General features: G+C 35.8%; 1 protein-coding gene across 1 annotated transcript in view; it reads left to right on the forward strand.

The window, feature by feature from the left end:
- The first annotated feature begins 593 nt into the window (after positions 1–593).
- The window catches only part of LOC131056277 (short-chain dehydrogenase reductase 2a-like), a 63,942-nt gene continuing 39,797 nt past the window's right edge, over positions 594–24,738 (forward strand). Inside the window, exons 1-3 of the mRNA XM_057990626.2 lie at positions 594–778; positions 1,219–1,317; positions 1,459–2,238. Coding sequence (XP_057846609.2) covers positions 594–778; positions 1,219–1,317; positions 1,459–2,238 — 1,064 coding nt within the window. The remainder of the gene's footprint in view (positions 779–1,218; positions 1,318–1,458; positions 2,239–24,738) is intronic.

Genomic DNA, 24,738 nt, shown 5'->3' on the forward strand with positions numbered 1-24,738 from the left:
CTTCTTAAGTAATGTGTATGTAGAAGAGAACAAAAGACTCTATTAAAACCTACAATCTTCTAGATGTAAACAAGATTATTAATAATCATGTTAGAAAGAAATGACTAAATAATAAAGCACCATTAAGCATGCATTAAGTAAAATATGATAACCTTTTCCAACATACTCTTTGCCCGTGCTAAAGTGGGTGCATAATAGGGTTCGGATATCAATGATAGCATAATAAATATGCTCTGTTAAACTATATGCCAAAAGTGGATGCATAGATAAAGCAATAAGGAGTTTGATAGATTGCCTCAATCAATTGTTGAAGATGAGGAAATGTAGACAGGACATGTACCTTTCTACAAGAAATGTGTCTTGTTATGCAAGATGCCACACACCCTCCTACAAACCTACATGCCATAGCAACACCTACCTTTTCCCTATAGACCATCCCTAATTATTAAATGTCCTATAGAATTTCATAATATGCCTAAAATTATTCCTTTCATTCAATATAATATGCTTTCAAATGAAAAAAAAATAAACCATTAGAAAAAATCAAACTACCAATTAAAAAGGGAAAATCATGACAAGATAAAAATTCTGACATGATTCCTATAAAAGAATTCTGTGTAAATAATAAGGCGGAAACATTAGTCATTCCAAAAGTTCTTCCTTTTATTCAATATATAGTGTTTCCGAATGAAATAATAAGAAAGCTAACCACTTGGAAAATTCCAGCCACCAATAACAAAATTCAGAGCTCTGCCCGGAAGGTTGGACGAAGAGAACGGTAGTTTGAAAGGTACCTTTATGTTCTTAATTTCATGCTCCTTTGGCCCCTATTTTTTTAAGCTTGAATTACAGTTTCATTATTTTCAGCCGACAATTAAAATGATGCTCATCTCTCCTCTGTACCAACAGAGTAAACGTTATTGTGATTATTTATTTATTAGGTTCCATAAGCTATGCAAAGTGCGCCGAATATGCTGGATATTTTCCAATTTAAATCGTGACAAATGGTGGATATTTGCTATGTTCAAAGTTAATCAGGATAGCAAAATTAAAGTTTCTTGTTTTGTTGTAGCTTAATTAAAGCTTTAAAATTAAGAAAGGGAATTATTTTAACATCACCAAAAACAAAAATAACTATTTCCTATTTCTTGTTACTCGATAGTAGCAATAAATAAGTTGTCGGAGTTAACGTTTATCTCTGTGTCTCATCTGTAACAGAAGCTATAAAGCAGGCTTCTGGAAAGCTCCCAATTCAGGGACATTTTGTAACTCGAGAATCATGTCTAACGGAGTGCCTACATCTGCTGTATTGAAGAGGTAATTACTTGCTTTGCCTTCCGCTTTTGCTTTGAGTTCTCTGGTTAAGGTTGTAATGTTATCTGGATTTCTTTTTCTGCAATACAATCATAGTTTACTTAGAATTTAAAGACAATAATTAAAACTGTCTGTAAAATGCAGACTGGAAGGAAAGGTTGCAGTAATCACAGGAGGATCGCGAGGACTTGGTGAAGCCACCGTTAGGCTGTTTGTCAATCATGGAGCCAAAGTCATAATTGCAGACATTGCAGATGACGCTGGCATGAAAGTGGCCAAATCCCTTTATCCCTGGGCGACATATATCCATTGTGACGTGAGCAAAGAGCAAGATGTGAGCGCAGCAGTTGATTTGGCCATTGAGAAGCACGGAAAACTAGACATAATGTATAACAACGCAGGAATCAGCAACACCCAGAAGGGGAGCGTGGCAGAGTATGAGATGGAACAATTCGAGCGAGTGTTGAACATAAATCTGAAAGGAGTAATGCATGGCATTAAACACGCAGCCCGTGTTATGATCCCCAGGAAAATGGGCTGCATTATTTCTACGGCCAGTATAGCAGGTGTTATGGGAGGAACTTCTACTTACTCCTACACAGCCTCCAAACATGCAGTCATTGGGCTGACTAAAAATGGTGCGGTCGAACTTGGGAAATATGGTATAAGAGTGAATTGTATTTCTCCTGGTGTTGTAGTCACAGATATGGTGGTGAATTTCCTTGGAGAGACCCCTACACCAGAGCTAAAGGCTCAGCTGGAGGCTTCGTTTAGCAGCCGGGGAAACTTAAAGGAAGCAATCCTTGAAGCAGAGGATATTGCAGAGGCTGCTCTGTATCTGGCGAGTGAGGGATCCAAATATGTAAACGGCCATAATATTGTGGTAGATGGAGGATTAACAATTGTAAACAACGAATGGGCACTGTATTAGTGATCGATGGCAGACACAGAAGCCAATTTCATTTCTTCACAAGAATTTTTATGTTTGTATTGTAGCAAGTTCAGGAAGATTGCAATTAACTTGGAATTGTTGCTTGGTACCTTAAAAGTTTCGATGATTTATGGGAATAAATTTCTGCCATAATCCTTGAAACAAATAAAACAAATAAATAAATAGTGACTCTTGAACCTCTAGATTTCAATTCAAAATGAAAATTGAGCAGTTGGAAAAGAGTAATTTGATTATTATTATTCGTCGTAGTACGATATAAATGTGATATCTGATGTTGGTGTTTTATTCTATTTTAATAGATATTTAAAACTTAGGAATTATGTATGAAAAAAATATTAGAATATTAGGAGAGAATTTTGATAAGATTTGAACTGATGTAAATAATTTTGTCTTCATTATCTATTTTGTAATGAGATTGCATTCTGTGCTTGTTTCTTGATAGGACCATCATGTAGATGTATATTTTTTAAGAATACATTGTCCAATTTAGTTTGTCTCATCTAAATTAGTTTTATATTGATACAACTTTTAGAATCTATTATACATCATCTTCTAACTTATTGTTAAAAATGGCTTGTATTGAAAAGTATAATGAATTCATATACATGTAGAGATGCACCTTGAAAGTTCTTGTGAATTGGATTTAGATTTTGTGTGATAATTCTCAAATTTTTCCAAAATTTGTTTTCTAGTTTAATTTCTAATGACATTGCAGTTCCTATAAATATTTACTAACTTCTCTAATGATTTATTTAGATGTGGGAAATTTGATTTTTGAGTGGCATGAACTAGTTCACTTAATCTACCCTAGTCCATGTGAGAAATAATTATGGATTGAGATTGGTTTGGGCTATGGGGATCTACATTAGAGTTTGGTGTTTTGGACCTATTGATAAAAAAATAGAAATACTCTAGATAATATATAATAGATCTTGCAACTTAATATATGAAATAGTTCAATATATTTATAATATACAATAAAATACTTGAGGTGGGGCAAGACATATGATACTTCTTTTTGGAAGGAAGCCACATGATGTTTCTCCCTATGTTAAATTACCTAAAAATATAAAATACAAAATTTAATTCCAGAATGCAAACACATCAATGATATAGTATTTCTTTGATGAAATCACCCTGTAAAATATTAAAAATCCTTTGAGACGGGAACCTCCTTTCAGTATTACTTTATTCAATATATTTTAAGATCAATTCATTCTACTATTAAACCTTTTTATTCATAATGATTCTACCCAAATGCAAAACTACTTACCTAACACTTGTGATAAACCTATTTTGAAAAAATAGTCACTTACAAAGTATATGTTTAATGTGCTTTTAATTAAATCAAGTAATAGTTAGGGTCATAGGGCTTAACCTATCATCCCCTTCAAATATGTTTATCCTCAAACATTACGATTAGGGAATTTATTTTAGGTGGAAGAAGGGTATGCATGTTGCATTGTTTAATTGAAACCCATGACACTACTTGAGAGCCTTGATGACACTACAACCATGGAGGTGGTGGGAAAGTCTATCAAGTATGTACTTCACATTGAGAATAATAGATTCTTGATGTAGGTTATGAGATGAGATGAAAGACTATTTAGATTTTCATAAATTTATGTCCTTCCATGCCTAAGTATACATATTTAATATTTCCATTTAACTTCTCACATTTTCTAGTAATAATTTACATGAAAAAAAAAGTTATTTAATATTTTGAAGAAAAAAAAATATCCTTTAGATATTGATCTTTAGAAGTACTTGTTTAGTTTAGAAAATTATCGAATGAACATCTTGTAGCTAAAGATATTATATGGATTATTTATAGAACTATTTGTTTTGAAATAATCGTTTTGGTTCATATTATTTCTTCTTGTTAATAAATAACACGTGTATTTTTGCATTTTTATTATGAAAAACTAAACATATTTTTAGTTTTCTTTTGTTATTGATATGTTAGTATGACCATAGGCCAAGATTGTTTTTGAATAATTATATTTTTATTTTATACACTAAAGGCCAAAAAAACACTTTATATCCTTTTTATAGGAAAATAATAATGAGTTATAGGTCATATAAACTATAGCACAAGTGATGTATAGTTTAGTATATTTATTAAATAATATAAGAAATATAATTCAAGTAATTTAATCAAAAGAATATTGAAGTATACTATTCAATCACTCAAATGACTAAAAAGAGGGTCCATTATTCAGAATGTACGGTGTAGTTCAATTGTTTTGTTGTGTTCAGAGTGTTTTATTTACTTACTATATTAATTATATTCTTTAAGTTTTTCACCACATTTTATTCTATGCATGTTACTATGTAATTATTATTTTAAAAAAAATAAAGGTGTGAAATATAAAGTCGTGGACTCATTTTATAATATAATAATAAAATAATTTATAATGTATAAATATAATTATCATACCGACATTATGTAATAACATGCATCTTAAATAAACATTTTATATGTTTTGTCTAAGTTGTAAATTTATCTTTTAAAGGATAATACTCTTTGTTTCTATAGTTTACAAGTTTTAAATTTTTGTATTACATTGTTCCTATTCATGTAGGAGATAAATTCTATAGAAAAAAATATTTCTTTTAGCTAGTTCATTGTAATCCTTATTATTTAATTTTCAATATAGTGTGGTGTCTATGGATATATAAAAGAGAGAAGGGAGATAACTTGCATGAAAATCTCTTTGACAATGACAAGCATATGCCATTTTTTCAAAATTAAATTAATTTTATTATCTGTCACATATATTAAAAAATGAAATATATTATTAAACACACATGCCAAAATAGAAGTTAGACTACAACACGTTTACAGAAATTAAATCTATTCTAAGAATTATTGAAATATAGTGCTTGTTAAAATCAAATCTAGTTTGAGTATTCTAGAGATGGAATGCTACAAAGTAAACTCAAAACTAACATACTTCCTTGCATAGGCATACCCTTACATGTCCCTACTCTTCAATCAATTCTTTAGATTAAGTTAGGATAGCACTTACCATTCACATGTATGAGCCTTCAAGGAAATATAGAAATATGTCACAAGTAGTGAGATAGACACTAACAAAAAATGGAGCATCAACTAGAAAAAAAATTGGAAATGATTAAATCATCTTAGGTGTAACTTGCGGCTTCTAAAAAGGACCCTAAAACTTAAAACAAGACAACTTAAATTAGAGAGAAGAGAATTAAGCATCACCTTAACACCCCAAAAAACAAACTCACCTTAATCTATGAAGGGTACATCCAATGAAAGGGAAGAAATAATAGTGGGTTTTGAAGGGAACCCAAAAACCTTCTTATAATGAGAATACTTTGAACTAAGAATGAATCAATTGAAGAATGGACTAGATAAAGAAAAATCTATGGGTTATGCAAAGTAGAAAATTAGTTAACAATAGAGAGTTGAAGAAAACAAAAGGGAAACTAATATATTAGGTCAAATCAAAATAAATAAGCCACTGGAAAAGGATAAGGTACCATCTAGGAGACAAAAACCCAAAAATCTTAGCATTCGAAGCCAACTCAATAGGTTTTGAAGCAATGAAACCGATTGAAAGGTCCACCTCAATAGGACTAAGAACAAAAAAAAATATGTTCCCCCTCTATAAGATCTACAAGATTGGTACCCACCATAGAAGCCACCTCCATAGCACCTTCTGTACAAGAAGGGAACTAGTTGTAGAATTCCATTCTATATATATAGGTCCAAGAAAGGTACCAATACTCAAATAGTATTGAGGGGGTTACCTAACCCATTCTAGGAGAAAGAACTCCACATTTAGAGGACTCTAGAGGAGAAGAGTAGGGAAAGGGGTAGAGAGAGAAGTCTCTCTTTGGAAAGTGGGCAAGAAGGGAACACACTTAAACACTCTAGAAGCAATCACAATAAAATAAGAGAACTCACTAACTTGAGAAGAAGAGAAGACAATCCAACCAACCAAAGAAGAGATTGTACACTAAGAAGAGAATAAAACCAATGAAGTGAACCCTTAGAAAAAAGAAGGCCTCTCCCACTCAAAACTAAACCAATAGCCAAATAGTAGAGCAGGAAGAGAAAATAAATACAAATTCTTCATCACATAAAATAAATACAACACATCCAACACATCCACCAATAGTAGAGTTCACAAGGACTTTATCAACACATCCACCAATGAATCTATGTGAAGAACTCATAAACAAGATGCACAAATGACCATATTTAAAAGAAGAGCTACAAAAAATATCATCATAGAAAAGGTTGGTGTAGAAAACACTTGGTCTCCCAACAAGCACCCATGATAAGACTAGGAAGAATGGCACAAATTCCCATTTGAAAGAAAAAACCCAAAACCAATGATAGTAATAAATGGACTAGATCTAAGCGTAAGGACAACTCGAGACACGTGAAATGGGGATCCCAAATTCATGGGAGGCAATGAATTGAAAAAGTAACCCTCCATGATACTCAACAGTCAAATAAAACATACAGAGAAGCCCACACTACATGAAGCTACTGAGAAAACCAATTAAATCTAGATTAAAACACCCATGAAAAAATAATATTTTAGAATATAAGGAGCTCATTTCAAGAATTAAGATGGTTGTGATAGCCTTGAAAAATGACCTAGCAAAAATTTTCATGCTCTAGGCAAAATATCAATCATTTTGATTTTATCTTTCTCTTTGTCTTGTGTTTCAGGCTCAGGTGTTAGGGTTTATGCATTTTGATTAAGTCTTTTATAAAAACCCTAAGCCTATTTTAATTTGGTGTTACCTTTTTCTCCACTTAGGGCCAAGGGTTTGCTTACCATTGGTGGGTCCATGTCTTTCTCTAGGCATTAAGTTGTTCGGCTGGCTCCTTTTAATATTCTCCTAAGTCTAGCGTGGTAATGTCTTCTTGGCCCCATGGCCAGGTTCCCCTTTATTTTTTCTACCTATGCCATGTTAATTTTCCTAAGGCTTATTATTATTGTCTAATATTTTATGATATCTGTCAAGCTACTTAAATTTTATGCTATCTGCATATGCTTGAGTGGATGGAGATCTTTTAATCATGGTTATGAAGATGTTCGACTGTTAGCCTATTAAAATTAGTAGTTACCTTGGCAAGAGGGTAAAAATTGAGAAAATCCAAAGGTCCGCACAATACCACGGTCAAAGATGCACAGGGGTTATGGACTGCGACATCATGAGATGATGCCACATGTCTAGGGCAGGTTGAAGTAAGTCCGAAGATGGGGCCACTGGAAGAGTTGAGTTGGAAGGTGACTTGGCAATGCTTAGTCAGGGGTTTTACAGATCCACATGCCGCATTTGAAGATCAATGTTAGGTTGACCCATGGTGATTGCATGATATGCCTTGCTAGATAAGATCTACGACAGAATTATGAAACACATTTCAAAAGGGTGATTGAAGTCGCTTGCTTATCACTTGCGCGGGAAAATTAAGGAAAACAAATTGAAAGCCTATCAACGTGGGATGAATAATGACAAGTTGAGACACATGGATGCCGACTAATTTTCAAAAGGCCTATTCTGAAGGTTGTTTGTTAAGTCAATTAGAATTAGCAAGAAACAATGGTAGTACTAAAGGTGCCATCTCAGCAAATCGCATTGCCATGACAATAAGAAGTCAAAATTTTAAAGGATAAGAATAAGGATGATTTCTGGTTTGGCAATAGAATGACCAGGGGCCTGTCAACAAGATTAGAGGATGCATATTGTCACTGATTCTTAGTAAGGTATAATCAAGGAACTATCTTCAAGAATAATTTAAAAGATAATGGCTCAGTGTCCAAAAAAGGGATTTTAAAGCTGAAATTTTGCAGTCAAGGAACAAATAAAATCATAACAAAATCATTCAGGTAAGGTGAACCTTGAGAGAAAGAAGTGGACTGATAGCTTAAATGTGATGGTGTACTATATTTGATAAACATTGTTTCTTGAGTCCATAGCTAATGGGATAAGTAGAAAGCATCAGAATGATGATTTTTCGTATAAATGAGCACCACCAAATGAAGTAATTTTTTTATTATAAATATAGCAACGTCATGGTTCAATGGGTAGAAGAGAATAGAGACCTTGTTATTTCCTAGAGAGGTTTCAATAGAGATAAGGAATATGTTTGACCAATATTGTACAAGGAGTGAACTCTGTGATACTGGATGGAAGTCCCCTTTTCTGCATGAGTATTCTTATAGTCAGTGGAGCCTTGAAAGGTGGGATGATATTCAATGGAGACTTGAAATTTATTTCTCATCTGAAAGAACCCATTATGACACATCCTCTACTTCTCGTTTGCCACTAGTTGGAAAGAGGTTTTGGGAAGGATCTGACAGAGGGATAGGAGTAGGACAAGGTTGGGTAAGGGGTAATAGCCAGTTGGTTTTGCAAAAGCATGGAAGTTTTGACCCCTTCCCCTCTTATTATATTCCTTTGGGAGCCCCTTTTTCCACTTTCAATGATCTTGGGAATGAAGTGTAGAGCTCTTCCTATAGTTTGAGGGTGACTCTACATCTTGTCAGTTTCTAGTTTCTCATCTGGGAAGAGAAATGCTCCATAGGATAGAATGACACATCTCAGGGTCCATATGGAGGCATCAAGGGTGATAATGGTGTGGCTCAATGATTTTTTTGTTTCTACCAAATTGCAGTTAGAAATTTTTATTCTAGCTCATTATGAATCACAAGTAATTGTGAATCTACCAAAATATTATTTTTTGCTCATTCCTTTATAAGAAAATAATTTGTACATAATTTATCGTCTTAGAATAATATATCATTCAAGTGGTGGTTAATATTTCTCTTTCAACTATGGAAGTATTTGCATTTTGATCCTAGCTTGGGAGCTTTGCTCCAACGTGGTATGAGAGCCTGTTGTTCTACATTTCTTCTCAAATTTGAGACCTCATTAGTGTTGTTGAGATGTTGGTTGTTCATTGTTTTAATTGTACAATTTATAGTAATTGGCATTTGAATTATTTTTAAAATTTCTATGTCACTTCATGATATTTTTTTAACATTCAATGGTGTCCTTTGGAGATATGCAACTAATGTGTTGGTTGCGCAACCTTTCTTGGTGAGATTTATAATTTAAAACAATTTGTGCACCATTTCATAGTTGCCTTAGAGAATTTTCGGTAAAGATCAACATTGAATCATATTGAGATGATGTCATTATCATTGCTAGGTAAGAAAGTATGTTGACTATTTTTCCAATGATTCAAGTATTTATTGTTTGTGGTTTCATTGTTTTTTATTAACAAAAAACAAGTTTTTAGTGGACCTGAAACCCCTAACAATAGGTTTTGAAGGGACCCTAAACCCACAGATTTTACAAGGATCTCAAACCCACAACACTATGTTGCCAAAGGATACAAGTAATGAAAATCAGCAACCCAAACACCAACACAATCACAAATAGAAAGAGTCAACCAAACAATCGAAATATAGACATTACAATACATGATGGCATCATTAGCAAGGCTACAACCTCAAATTGTAACACATAAGAGAAGAGGACAAGGGTATAACAACAACCCTCAACCATTCAACAGGGATTTTCTCGATTCCCTTAACCTGTGACAAAAACTCTAGGTAGCTAAAAACTAGCCTAGTCCTTAACCAAAAATAGCCACAATCTATATTGGGCCCTTGAAAAATGTCAACATCCAGCCAAACAAGATTACAGAAGATAAGCATTAAGAGCTTAACAAAAACATGGGGGCTTTGAAAGGCTCCCCTAACCTTTAATTTGGGTTTTGTAATGGCTCCCAAAACCACCAAGAAGAAACCAGCAACCTTAAAGCATCTGGTAGACATACCTATAATAGAAAAATATATTTCCACCTTAATAGGATAGGGACCCACCTCAATAGGGGCTGAGAGAAAGGAAACCATCAATAGAGATAACAAATCTTCAAACCATAAACCAAAGTCTAGCAATCGAGAGATGGAACCACTATGCTTTGCTCGATAATTGGGATTTAAGAACGCTTCCAGATTCAAAAGTTGAATAGGAGACCTAAACTAGTACAACTCCAAGCATATAATATTAACAAAGATCTCCACCTCTATAGGAGAAAATGAATAAAATGTCAACAAGGAGAGAGAAACAATCAACCATCCGGCCTTGAAAAATAGAGCATCCAAATCTCCTAATAGGATCCGTTGAACTCAACCTACAACTCTTCCCCTCAGTGGAAGAATGATCCACCTTAATAGGATAGAATGAGAAAGGTAGAACAAAGAAACCTTGAACAAAACCAGACAACCTCTTGAAAAAGATTAAAAAATTAGAGCACCCACAATCATCCAGAGGAGATCCAAAAAGTGACAAAGACCACTTTGAGGGACAAAATGCCCAAAAGGAGTGAAGGGACCAAAAGACCAAGGATGAGCTAGGCCAAGGAAGCTCCTCCCAGATCCCAAACATCACCTTTGTAGCCAAGTAAAGGCTGGGCAGTAGCACTAATAGCACAGAGGCACATAAACCTCCCAAGAAAATCATCCACCAAGAGTGAGAGGATCACCCTCCCAGCATCCTTCAAAGAACTGGGCCTTGTACATGATGGAAGACCATTGCAACAAAACCTGTCAATAGTGAAACCCTACACATCGATTCCATCTCTTCACCCTTCCCACCACAAAATAGTTTCATAGATCCCTTGAATCAACAACCTCTCCTATAGAAACACCATCCACAAAGGGAGACCACCGCCTAGAAGCAACAACTTGGTCAAGAGGGAAAACTATCTAGAGAGAAACCACCAAAACTATCAAGGAATCTCCCCCTTCTCACCATTTCCTTGCTTGGACTCACATGTGGTAACCTTTTCAATTTTAACTTTTCAACCATTTATAAAGCAACAATATTCTCTGTGGATCCGGAATCTAGAACCACCTTGCAAACCTTACCATGAGACTTACAAGTAGTTTTGAAGAGTGACTTTATTTATGGTGGCTCTTTGCATTGGGGTACCTTCAACAATGTCCTCCTTAGCATGAAGCTTTCTCCATCCAAGGTGGGACATACATTTCCCATGGGTGAATTGATACTTTGTACATTATCTTCTTGCATAAGCCGAGTCCTTTCTAGTCCATGTGAGCTAGAAGCTGTCTCCAGGCATCTAATCATGGTGTGACCCACTTGGTTGCAATTGTAACATTTACTAGTGAAAACACCAGGACCTCTACCTTGGTTTCCTTGCCTGCCCCTACCAAAAGGTCTCTTTCGTCTTCTAAAGCCTCCACTCTTATTGTTAAAATCTCCATTGGACTCTTCTTAGTTAGTGTCTCCACATTTGAAAGAAGTATTTCTTCCTCCATAGCCACCTCTACCTTTGAAATTCCTACCTCCCCTTCCTCTATTGTTTTTCTCTCCTCTTCTCGTTATCTTATCCTCCACCCTCAATGCCAATTGGAAGCATTTGTGCATAATGTCTGGAGCCATGATGTTGATCTCATCTTGGATGTTTTTCCTTAACCCAGTCAGGTATCTAGCCATCTGCTCCGCATCTTCTTCATGCTTCTTGGACCTAAGACTTAGTTTGTGAAATTCTTTAGTATATGCATTCACATCCAACTCCCTCTGTCTAAGATTTTACAGCTTCTTATAGATCTAAACCTCATAGTCTATTGATAGTAATTGGTCTTTGATTTTGCTCTTCATTCTCTCCCAAGAGCATATCTTCATATCTTCTTCTTCCCTATGTTCAACCTTTCTTCCTGCAACACCGTCCACCACAACAAGGCAGACCCCTTAAGTCTAGACTTTTCCAAACTCATTCTTTTCTCCTCTAGGATGTCTTTGTACTCGAAGTTGTTATTGAGTGCTTCTATTCATTCAAGCACCTCTTCTCCATTCAGGCTACCGCTATAGATAGGTAAACTTTCCACATTGTCCCTATTTAATGATTTCAACGCATCCAAGAATATCTTTTAATCAGGTCCCATATTTTGAGGGATGGCCTCCTGCTCATCATTCTCCTCTTTTGATTCATCATCACAAGTTTTGTCCTTTCCCTTGGATTGTCCAGTCTCTTTGAGTTTCTCTTCAAGCAACTCCTCTACCATCTTCTTGATGGCCTCTTGGTCCATTTCCTTAGGAGGCATTATAGCAGCCTCTTCTCCAAATTTTGAGTCTGACATACACTATTCTACCCTTGGTATAGCTCCATACGAATATGATGTAGAGGGATCGGTGTTGTTATACCACTTGCTTGGTTTTACTCGTCAAGGGTCTCCACTTGGTACCATCCAATGGACCAATGTCTTCAACCTTCCCAAGGTTTCAAGAGCTTGCCCTAGATCCTTCCAAAGGATCTCTCCACTCAGGCAACTCACCACTAACAAGGAGTCTCCTACTCCTAAGGTTTCAACCCTTCAACCAAGGACACCAAACAACTCTAAAACCCAAGCAACATGATCTTTACTCAAATGGTGGAATCTAACCTATTTGAGTGTTTGCACATTTTTTATATGGTATCTGCATTGATCTTTACCAATTTTATGGGTGTTTAATAGCCCTTTGTATCTTTTTCCCTTTTGGACCTAGGAGATAGAGCTATAAGCAATTAGCCCTCTGTTTGGAATTTTCCCACTTTTCTTCACAAAATGTGTTAACCACCCCCTATAAAAAATTTGATATTTGAGTACCCTTTTGGGAGTTCTACAAGATTCCAAACTTTTACATCTAGGTTTTGAAGGCAAGTTTTCAAACCCTATTGGGCCTATTTTTAGTCTAACTAACCAGTATGGAGGTTTAGGCCTCAAACCCTTCACCAGACAAATGGAGAGGAAGTTAGAACACTTGGAGAGGGTCTACACATTTCTAAGGGTCCTTCCCATGTACTTCTTTACCATCGTGGTGTCCACTATCTCAAGGATTCATTCAACCCCTTACTGCACTCACTTGCCACGTGGAGATGTCAAGTCTAGGGCATCACTCCAACAATGCCAAAGTGAGAACTTTTGATTCCCAAACCAAGTATAACATCTAAAGTACATGGTAATCCAACATTCCTCGAGGTTTCGCACCTTTCCCATGGAGGAATGTTGAATTGGGTCTCCTTTTGCATCCAAACCTTGGCTTTGAGGGTTTTACCAGGCAACGAGGATGAAAAATTAATTACTCCTCAATCTCATAACTTCAAGACCCCAAACCAAGCCCAAATGAGAGGTGATTCACTATTGCATTTACTTTAGAATATTAGATCTTATAGAAGTCCATACAAATCCATACCAAGGCCAAGAATCCAAGGAAAAATAGTAAAAATAACAGTTTCAGATTGGTTGGAAGCATCAATTTCATTCAAATCCTTCTTGTAACCTTTGGGAATCATTCCTTAGGCTTAAATAAGATTTGGGAATGATTCCAACCACTTCCAACATACAAAATACAACCAACTAGCCGTTGGGTAACCACATCTCAAAAATTGGAAAAGTTGCTCATGATAACATAGCAACTTTTGACACATTATGACATTATACACTTGCCTTCATATTGAAGGTTACAAATTGGACACACAACACCTCTAGAACCCCTTGACACCAAAACACAAATAAAATTCCCATACAAGGGTTGAGTCCAAGTATACAACTTTGGAGCCTTATGGCTTATTACAAGCATTGGTAGCATTGGACCTACCATATCCATTTAGGACCTACACAAGAAACCTTCAAGACATCACATCATGTTTATTGCAACCACATATGCTTTAACACCTTGGAGTTGCCTTTGAGTGCCCATGCACCAAAAATGAACCCATCTCTTCCCACCATACAAACATGGATATCACCATGAAAAACCCCTGCCATTGGAAACCAATACGAATAAAAAACATCTCCCCTCCATGCACACACCGACCATAAAGAGAGGGAAAAAACCATAAAGAGGCAAGAGAGAGGCCAGCACACTAAGATAAACCCACAACAAATCCTCCCAAATGAACTTCTCTGCACATACAAACCAACCACAGAGGAGCCAAAGCGAGTGATCTACTGGAAAGAACAATGGCAGCCACAACTTTGGGTGACCACCAGCAAACCCCTCACCATCTGGTTCTTCCTCTCCATTGCCAACTCTATCTCCATCAAAAACCCCTGCACCACACACACTCTCCATTTAAAATGACACATGAATACTCTGTTATGTTGACATGTGAAGAGTTTGTGGCTTCATATTTTTTTATTAGCACCCCTAATATTTTTTTATTTCATCGATCTTCATTACTAGCCACTTCAAATCATTTGTCATTTCACTTAGTCCAGGGAATTTTCACTTGTTAGTTTTTAATTATTTTGAGTAGACTTTATAAAGTCCAAATCAAATATGTCATATTTTAGGGTTTCTAGTGCATGGAGTTTTAGAAAGGTGGGCTCTCAGTTTAAATTTTATGCACTTATTCTTGGGATTTTTATTCCACATTTTCCTCACTTTGTATTGTGATCTTAGGCTTAAAATGAATTTGGATTTGCACACTTTTGAGGCATTGACTCATGATTTGTGGACCTCACTTGGTATTTAGTTTATTTTTTTGTGCCGACACCTTCCAATCCATCGACACCACCATTTCATGCTAAAAATCAAATTTTATCATCTGGATAATATTTTTTGTGAGTGCATTAATTTTAATATTTTAAAGGATTTTTATATTTGTGATGGGTTTTTCTTTGAGGGTGAACAATAGGTAGTGGAGTGATTTTATCCTCAGTCATCTTAATGAGTGTGATCTATTGTTGTACCTAGGGAGAATCTTATTTGGAAAGGTCATAGGGATAAAGTCTTTAGATCTATTTATATGCATATAGATGAAGGCATTTTGGAGTCATTTTTTGATTCTAGATGTCCTCGTCTTATTTTTACTAAAATTTGGGTAGTATATGGTGGTTTATTCATACTTGGAGACCCCAACTCATTTTTTAGAGACTTATATGGTGAGAATTATTCTTTCTCATGCCATAATGGATATGGAGTTTCTCCTACATGTGCCATTGGATCTTCATCTTCCTAAGGGGACATATATTGTTTGTCAACATGTACATTCCTTTTGGCTTCCAACATCTTTTAGTTGTTGTGAGGATACTGCATCATGGGGAGGAGATAGTGTCTATCTATCTTTCTCTTCATTGGAGGGGTTATTGTATTGTATTTTTATGATGGGTATTTCTCTTGGGGGCTAATGAGGAGACCTCCATTCATTAGTTCTTGATTTGATTTCCATTCTCTTTCTTAGAGAAAAGGTTTTTCCCATGAGGTTTTCTCCTTTTCTCCATTTGTAAGAGATTAGTTGCATGATTAGTTGTACAAGGGTACCTAACATGGCCTAGTTTATAGGAGACATCATCATTATCATTTCATATTGCATTGTTCTCTCTACATTGTACATAAGGGGGAGTTGATAGAGTAAATTATTATTTACTCTTTATGCTTAAGTTTACTCAGGTGTCATATCATCTTTCTAGGCTTTAGGTAAGGTTTAATATTATTATCTTTTTCAGTATTTTTTGCCAATAGTTGAAAAGTAGTTGTACCTACCCTCACACCTCATTGGTGCTCTCTTTCTTTGTCATCCCTTTATAAGCAAAGCATTTGTAGAAAATTTATCATCTTAGCATAATATGTCATTTGTAGTGATTGATATTTCTCTCTCATCTATGAAAGTGTTTATATTTAGGTTTTAAATTTAGATTTCCTCCAACACTATAGAACCATGTGCTAATACCATGGGATAACTACCCATTGATCCCACATCTAATATTGCATACTTTATTAAAAAAAAATTCTTAAATATTAAATAATTATAATATAATATACAATGTTACAACACAACTCATCAAGTGGTCCTAAGAATATTCCAAGGAAATATCTACACTTTTCATGTCCATGTCTAACTCATGTAATACAATAAAACATTACAATTATATAAATTATTATGAAATGAGTACAACACCTATTTTTTCAACATTCTCTCACTAGTTGTTTAGATTGTATAAGGGGCAATAAGTAACCATGTTATGAACAAGGGGACAATCCCTCTATCTACATACACCATTATTAAATCAAAGTGCTCTTTATGCTCCATCAAGATAGATACATAATAAGAAATAAACTAGCCACCATCTCATACATGAATTTTGTCACCTCCCACCATGCCACTGTCATTGGACATAGAAGAGTACATCTATAGAGAAACCCACACAGTATATCATTAGAGGAAGAGAATATTTTTTATGGTGATCCCAAACACTATGATAAGGAAAAATCGGGAGAGGCTTGAACCAATACAAAACTATTATGCATGCACTGTAAAATAGGTCAGACCAAAACCATGAAGATCAGCTCGGCCAAGGAAACTAATGAAGTGCAGATCACCAAGGAAGGTCATCCAAGGGCCTAAGAACATTGAGCATGACGCTAATTAAACCAAGAAAACACTCTGGAAGAGAAGAAATCTTCACCTAGTTGTTAAGCTTAAAACTGCTTCGGGGACCAAGAAATAGACAATAAAAAAGCGATAGCATGTCGGAAAAGAATCCAACTAAAATGAAAATATGGAATAAGGAATAAGAACATGTTTGGAATCCATGAATCTGATCTGCAATAAAAAATCAATAGCTACCAGAAAATGCCTAGATAAACAAAGAAGCTGAAACACAGAACTGAATAGAAACTAAACATAGAAAATATTTTTGGTTGATGCAAGATTGATCATCGACTAGGGATGCTCTTGCATCAAATCCCCATATCATTCTGCTAAAGAGATACCCTAATGGCATCATCTCAAGAGTATCCACAAGAGGGCAGGGAGAATAGTGGAGAGTGTAGAGATCCAAGAAGAAGGAGGCACCTACCAAAAGAAGCTAGAATCTAATGTAGGAGCAAGCATGGTGATATGAAATGTTATAGTTTATAGCAATGACGGTTTCCTTTCATCATACAAAACCTAAGGGCTTCTCCCCACTACCAAAACATGATTCTACAATTATTCCTCCAACTTCTTCTTGCCTCTACTCTCCTCTCCTAACTATTTAAACATATCTTTGCAAATCTATTTTTCTATTTAATGTAATATTCCTCTATTTCTCCCTAAAATATTTTAGAATAGAGGATATCTTGGGAGTTGAAATTTCTTCATTGATGATGAGAATCAAACCCCCATTCATGCATGAAAATGATCTAAATAAATTTTTCTCTCGATATTTTGGTTGTCCAATACCTCTCTCTATACATTCTACTATCTCTTTGTTCTTCTTTGTGCCTTCCTTTGTATTCTCTACCCTTTTCTAACTTAATATCCATTGATTCTTAAATCTCTCATTTAAATAAAATTAAGGAGAATGCTAGAAAAGGTGGAATCTTTTTCTACATCTATTCATTTCTTTTTTCTTGCATTTTTCTTAAGCCTTTTCCACAAATCAATTATGTGCCTATCCTATGCTCTCTTCTATCTAATATTTTTCCCTATCTATTTTCTTGATCCCAAACTTTCATATTTCTTTTTCTCTCCTTTTCCATGCCTTATCAACAAAGAGTGTGGTCTAACCAGACTCGAACTCTTGATAATGAAGGGGTCACTTGGTTTAAAAGATACCAAACTTCATTTATTTTCTACACAACCTAAAATATTTGATGTCAAAATAAGGGGTTTCATACCTATTAAAGGCAAAACCATTCTCTATGATGGATACAACCTTTGTTCTTAATGAGGGTAGCCCTATTGGCAAGAGACATTGTTCTGGTGAAGATTGATGCATGATTGATGCCTAAGAGTTGTCATTGATGGCAACCCAGTTCAGTAATCATATCTAGTGTAAATAGATTGGATTTACAAAAAGTCATATTGTTCATAAGGCATATGTCTAGAAGGTGGAACACAGTAGCTGTTAAGATATGAGTTCAGTGTGCAAATCTTGATTTTGGTTGTGTAATTTTTCTTGCAGTGATTAAGGAAAATGATTTGAGGTTCAAGGAAGATTATTTTGTGATCCTATTATCCAGTGTTGATTCATGAGAAAGATTCAAGGTTCAGTATATAGTAATTCAGTTCGAGTAGAGCTATTTTGATGTAATATGTGATGCATAATTGTTGGGTTGATTTCGGTGATTGGTTTCATGTTCGAGGAGCTTGGGCCGACTTGTATGAATCTAGTTATCATTTTGTTTAGGTTCGCATTTGTATTTGTGGATGGATTGAGCCAAATTAAGGTTACACATTTCACGTTCCATTCTATGTATTTTTTGGGAGCCGACGTGGTAAATGATTCATTTTGTTGGTGCAAATATATAAGACCGATTAACTTGATCTTTTTGATATATGAGAATAGTAAGAAGTCTTTATGAGTGAATTTGAGAAGGTTGGTGAAGTTGATTGAAGGTTTAGGTGCTCTCATGTATGACAGTGTAGGAAAACAGATCAGACTGATAAAACAGTTGCAAAAGTCAATCTGAGCCTAATCGGAACTACTTTTTGGCATATGTAGATTCTACACTTTAGTTTATTCATTATTTTAATCATTTGTAATCACATTTAAGGCACTGAGCCTTCCTCCGAGTTGTAGCCCTTTTGTATTTGATCAGTGAGCTCTAGACAGTATGCCTCAATGCAAGTTCATTCCCCTCTATGTAATATTATCATACTTCTGGCCATAGTATACTAATATTGTGGGTTCAAATTACACTCTGATTTTGTCCTTTCTGGCTTTCCATGTTAAATATTAGTGTTTTGCTTGTGTGGTTGATTGCATTATGTTTCTACACTTTACTTTCATACTTATGCATCGAGCAGTTTAAGAATCATCTTAGTAAGTTTCCAAATTGCAAAACACTAATTCACCCCCCTCTAAGTGTTCATTGATTCCAACAGTTATTCCTTGCATTTAATCTATTTACATTTCCTATTTTCTTATGTAACAACTCTGTTGTTTCACTATCATGCATCATTTAAATAAATGCCTTCTCCATTTTCTTGTTTCATTGACCATACGATACTTGTCATTGAAGGGTATTTTGCAGGGATGTGACACAAAGGACAATTCTCCAACTACCTAACAAATATTTTTTTCATTTATTGATACGCATATCCAAATACAAACCTAATGTCCAAAAGAAGACACACCAAATATCATAGCCAATAAATAAATACTTAAGTAAACTACTTTGTTTACAACCATCATATTTGTCAAAATTTGGTAACAAATTCTAAGAGCACCTCTAAAATAGAAAAAAATAAAAAATTATGAATACTTGTACAAAATAGTCAATGCCATTGATCATTGCATAGGCAGGCGAAGACATATATGTAGAATAGCTTCTTACGTATAACAGAATATTCAATTATAGTTTCAATCTATTCAGTATTTAAGTTTTATTAAGACATTGAACAAATATAAGAAGTGAAATATTTGTAATTTGATGACATACTTGATAATATATCTTTTCCTAGAACAAAACAAGTAATGTTCATGTAGAAAATTATAGAAGAACTTGTTAAAACATATAATTGTCTACAAGTAAACAAGATTATTAGAATCATGTTAGAAATAAATGACTATAAACAAGAATACTAAAGCATCATTAGGAATGTATTAACCTTTTCCAATATAGTCCTCGCCTTTACCAAATTAAGTGCATTGGAATAGGGTACGGATATCAATGATACCATAAGCAATATACTTTGGTAGACTATATGCTAAAAGTGGATGCATAAACAAGGGAATAAGGTGTTTGATTGATTGCCTCCACCAAATGTTGAAAATGAGGAAATACGGACAAGGCACATTCCATTATACAAGGAATTTTTCTTGTTATGCAAGATGCCATACACCCTCTACAAGCCTCCATGCCATACCAACACTTACCATTTCCTTGTAGACCATCTTTAATTATTAAAACCATCTAGAATTTCATAATATGCCTAAAATTATTTCTTTCTTTCAATATAATATGCTTAGAAATGAAAAACAATTAAACCATTAAAAAAATTCAAGCTATTAAAAACAAGTCAAAACCATGGCGAACTTATTATAGACCAAAAGAAATTCTCTCATGATTTCCCAAAAAAACAATAATTGTACATAATAAGCCAAAATCATTAGTCATCCCTAAAATTATTCTTAATATTCAATATAATGTGTTTCCAAATGAAGAAAAGAGTTAACCACTAGAAAAATTCCAGTCACGAATAAGAAAATAGCAAAAAAAAAATTCAAAAGATGAATCTTTTTAATGAAGAAATCACTACATAGTGATATCATCCTTAGAAGACAGGAACTAATAATAAAAAATATCTTGAATTAATATTTCACAGTAATTTTACCATAAAACTAGTACTTCAATCTTTTTCTATGAATAGGCCTTCTCTATTAGAAAATAATATTAAAGTACATATTCACAAAAAAGGTCGGAGGATAAAAGATCACCCAATGAGAGTCAAACAACAAGAAACCATAGCCAATAAACAAAGCTATTCATAAAAAAAACTCCTCAAGTAGCCAAAGCAGTGGCAGTCGAGGGGGGAGGATCTTGATCATCTTTCTTGCCCCATACATCAGTAGGGCCAGGAGTGGGGTCCGACACGGACCAACCATCTTCTTGGTATTTTTATTCTTCTCCTTCTTCCTATCTAGGAGGCGAAATAGCAAGAGTTGGGCGAGGAAATTTAGAGGTGGTGGCAGTAGGCCCAGAACCATCACCGAAAGCAGGAGCAAAAGTAATAGGAGCAGTAGAAGACCACCCCAATGTAGAGCCACTATGCAGAGAAGAAGCGAAGTGGTGCCTCCATGCATCGCCTCCCCCACCAGAGGAGCAGCAGAGGAACCTGGGACTGTGAGGTTTGAGAGCATCAGGAAGAGGAGCTTTGGCCTTGGTGGTGGCCATAGGGCAAAATGTGGTTGGCAGAAATAGGATCTGACAACACTCTGGCAACCTTACAAGGGGCATTGCTCTAATGCTGAAGGAGCTCTTGTAAGTGGCCCACCTTAAGAGCCACTTTATTAACTTGCATCTAAATCGACATTAATACATTATCACAAATGCAATATTTAGCATAGAGTGAGACATTAGTATCTAAAGAGCTGTCAGTGAAAAGAACAAAATTTCTATCTTACCAAAAAGTAAATGGGATCTCCATTCTAAAAGCATGCCATATCTGGGAAAACTTGAAGGGGATTCTAGACAAATCACCCAGAAGAGCCATATCCCAAGAAAAGGGCTTAAGTAGAAAAGGCCAAAAGAAATCATGGATCTAGCTCCAATACTATTGAGCTATTCTACAGAACCAAAAAATGTGAAAAAATGTTCCTAGATGTCCACAAAAAGGGCTTCAGGGATCAGGAACCCCCAAATGTTTAAGTTTGGAATGCAAAGGCAACCCTTAAAAAAGAACACACCAAGAAAAGTGTGCAGTCGTGGGTTCAGTGCTGGCAAACCAAACCAAAAGAAACCTAAGTCTCTAGGATTTCTAAGAAGACAACAAATTCCACTGCTAGTTAAGAATATGGACCATAGGGAAGTGAGGAACCAACCAGAGATAACCCATTTTGGGTTTGTAGCTGGTGAAAGGAGTCCAAGGATACCACTTCCAATCCTTCCACCAAGGTTTGATAGACTGAATGCCAAGCTTATGTAATAGTTGTGAGGGTAAGGTTGAAACTAGAAGGTCATATGTCTGTCGATCAGGTCGAGACAGATGACACTAGACCTGGAGAGACTGAAGACTCATAGAAACTCTGGAAAATAGGTCCTTAGGTATTTGAATGTTGCGTTTGTGAAAAGGTAGAGCATTAACACCCTCGATTTTGGCTAGCGGTAACCCTTGCACCTAAGATAAAGGAGACCACCAGAGGTTGTGTTGATTAATGGAGATCCTATCACGAAAATAATCACCCACCCACCAAAACCAAGGCTTAATAACTTCCCAAGCATGCTAGAATCTTTTAAAAATAAAAGTACCTTGCATCTGAACTAGATATTTCATAATGAGAAGGGTTTGAAAACCAATCCCTTTCCAGGTCAGCCTATTGGTAGGAAAACTTGAAGAAATACAATGTTGAAGAAGGATTTTCCAAGCCTCATCGCTAGATAAGGCTCTGATGAGGCATTTAGCACATAAGAAAATCCCTTGTTTTTCGATAGAAATAACGCTGAGCCCTCTAGACTCTTTGGGAAGGCAATAATATTCCCAACCGACTCTGTGAAAACCTTGATGGTCGGAACCAAAGGCCCAAAGAAAAGCTTGCAAAAGTCTTTCCAACTTCATGTAAGAGACCTTGGAAGGAGCCCAACATGAAGAGTAATAGACATGAGTGACATCTAAAACCTTCAAACAAATTTAAAATTTGCCAGCCAGAGAGAGAGGCTTAGTTATCCAATAGGCTAATTTTTTATCAATCCTAGCTAAAACGACATTCCAAATCTCTACAAGCAAAGATTGAAAGGAAAAAGGAATGCCCAAAAAGGAAAAAATTTTGCCATGATTAAGCCATTTCCAGCCATATTGAAGTATCCAAGGTGAAGTGGGAAGAAAAGAAAGCCTATAACATTGTATCTTGTGTCGTTGAATGGCCGAGTCGGAATCCAAGCAAAAAGTGTCTAGACATTGAAGAGTAGCCTGAACATTATCTTCTTCCTCATTGAGAGTGAGAAAGAAGTCATCCACAAACTAGTCATTGACAACTTGATTAGGTGACTCAGGTAGGGAGATTCTACGGACATGTCCAACAAAAATAGCGTTAGCAAGAAAGTACCCAAAACCCTCCGTCACAAGAACATATAAGGAAAGAGCCACAGGACAGCCCTGGCGAATGGATCTGAAAAGACCAAAAGCCTTGAACTAACTGTCATTGATGGTGATGTAGGCCAAGGCATCTCCAAATAACATTTGGACAAACTGAATGAATCTAGGGCCGAAGCCAAGAGTTTTGAGAAAAGCCAAAATAAATGGCCACTCAATGCGATCATATGCCTTACCGAACTCAATCTTAAAGAAGATTGCTTGTTGTTTGGAGTGTCGGGCACATTCTACTCCTTCCCAAATAGCAATAATATTATCAAGAATAAACCTGGACTTGATAAATCTAGTCTACTCTAGACAAACAATCAAAGGCAGGACATGATGAATCTTGAGAGCCAAGGCTTTGGCAATGATCTTATACGAGACATTGAGCAAGGTAATAGGCCTCCAATTGAAAATCTCCTCTGAATCCCTAGACTTAGGGATAAACTTGATGTTATCTCGGTTAATCATCTTTCCCAGGGACTGGGAATGAAAAGCTTCAAGGTAGACCTTATGTAGGTCAGGACCAGCACAAGGCCAAAGGGATTTGTGGAACTCACAAGGGAAACCATCACACCTTGGGAATTTATCATCTGTCATAAAAAAAATAGCATCCTTGAGATCATCAATGGTTAGTAAGAGATCACAAAAGGTCTGCTGAGACTTGGAAAGCCTTTTAGGAACAACAGCTAAGCATTCTTGCAAATCTTGGGCTCTTGTTGGAGATTTTCAATAGGTTGTGAACACCTTATAATGACGGACAAAAGCTGGCAAAATATCAAGCAACTCGGTGAGAACAACATATACCCCTCTTTGATTTTCTTAATCCGTACAAAGGTATGACGAGCAGGCAAAGCTAGGAAAAATTCTTTAGACACCCTATCACCCACTTTAAGCTAGTGTAACCTAGCTTTGATTTGAGCTCCTTTGGTAGAGTAATTATCTGCAACTTATTTTTGATGATGGAGTTGGGATAACCAAAGTTGCAGGTTAGAATCAAAATGATTCAAGGCCAAAGCTTCTATGGCATCACAAAGATCTTTGGTTGTTAGGAAATATGATCACCTATGGTAAATGGCAAGTTGTCTACCATAAATCCACAGAAACCTCACAAAGTAGGTAATGGTGTCATTCCACCATACAATCCAACCAGTGTGATGATGAGGCCTTGGTTCCAAATTCCAAACCATTTGAATCTAGGCCATCGTCAGCTAATGATGCAAGAGAGAAGTGTTGAGGTAGAACTAGGTCTTGGAAGGAAGTGACCTAGCTGGCTACCACTCAATGTCAAACTTTATGGGGAAGTGATCGAACAACGTCACATCAACGAGAGGAGACACGGGAAGATATCAATCTTCACAAAAAGAAAAAAAGATTGCGCAATTATAATAGCATGATCAGGCCTTTTGAAAATTCTATCTGAGCCGACTCTAAAATTAGACCAAATGTTCCAGACCCCACCTGGGCAGTGGTAGTTGGTATTGGGGTCGAAAAGACCCAACTTATTACGCATATAGTATGAGGCTTCCCTCTCACCAACTATCCACCGAAAATGCAAAATCTCATCCTTATCAGATGCCACCCTAACCATATTGAAGTCACCACACATGACCCAAGTTGCAGGTGGCAGAGTATCAACAATCTAGTGCCATAAGTGTGATATTTCAACCACATCATTGGG

Source organism: Cryptomeria japonica, chromosome 7, assembly GCF_030272615.1.
Source record: "Cryptomeria japonica chromosome 7, Sugi_1.0, whole genome shotgun sequence".
Taxonomy (NCBI): domain Eukaryota; kingdom Viridiplantae; phylum Streptophyta; class Pinopsida; order Cupressales; family Cupressaceae; genus Cryptomeria; species Cryptomeria japonica.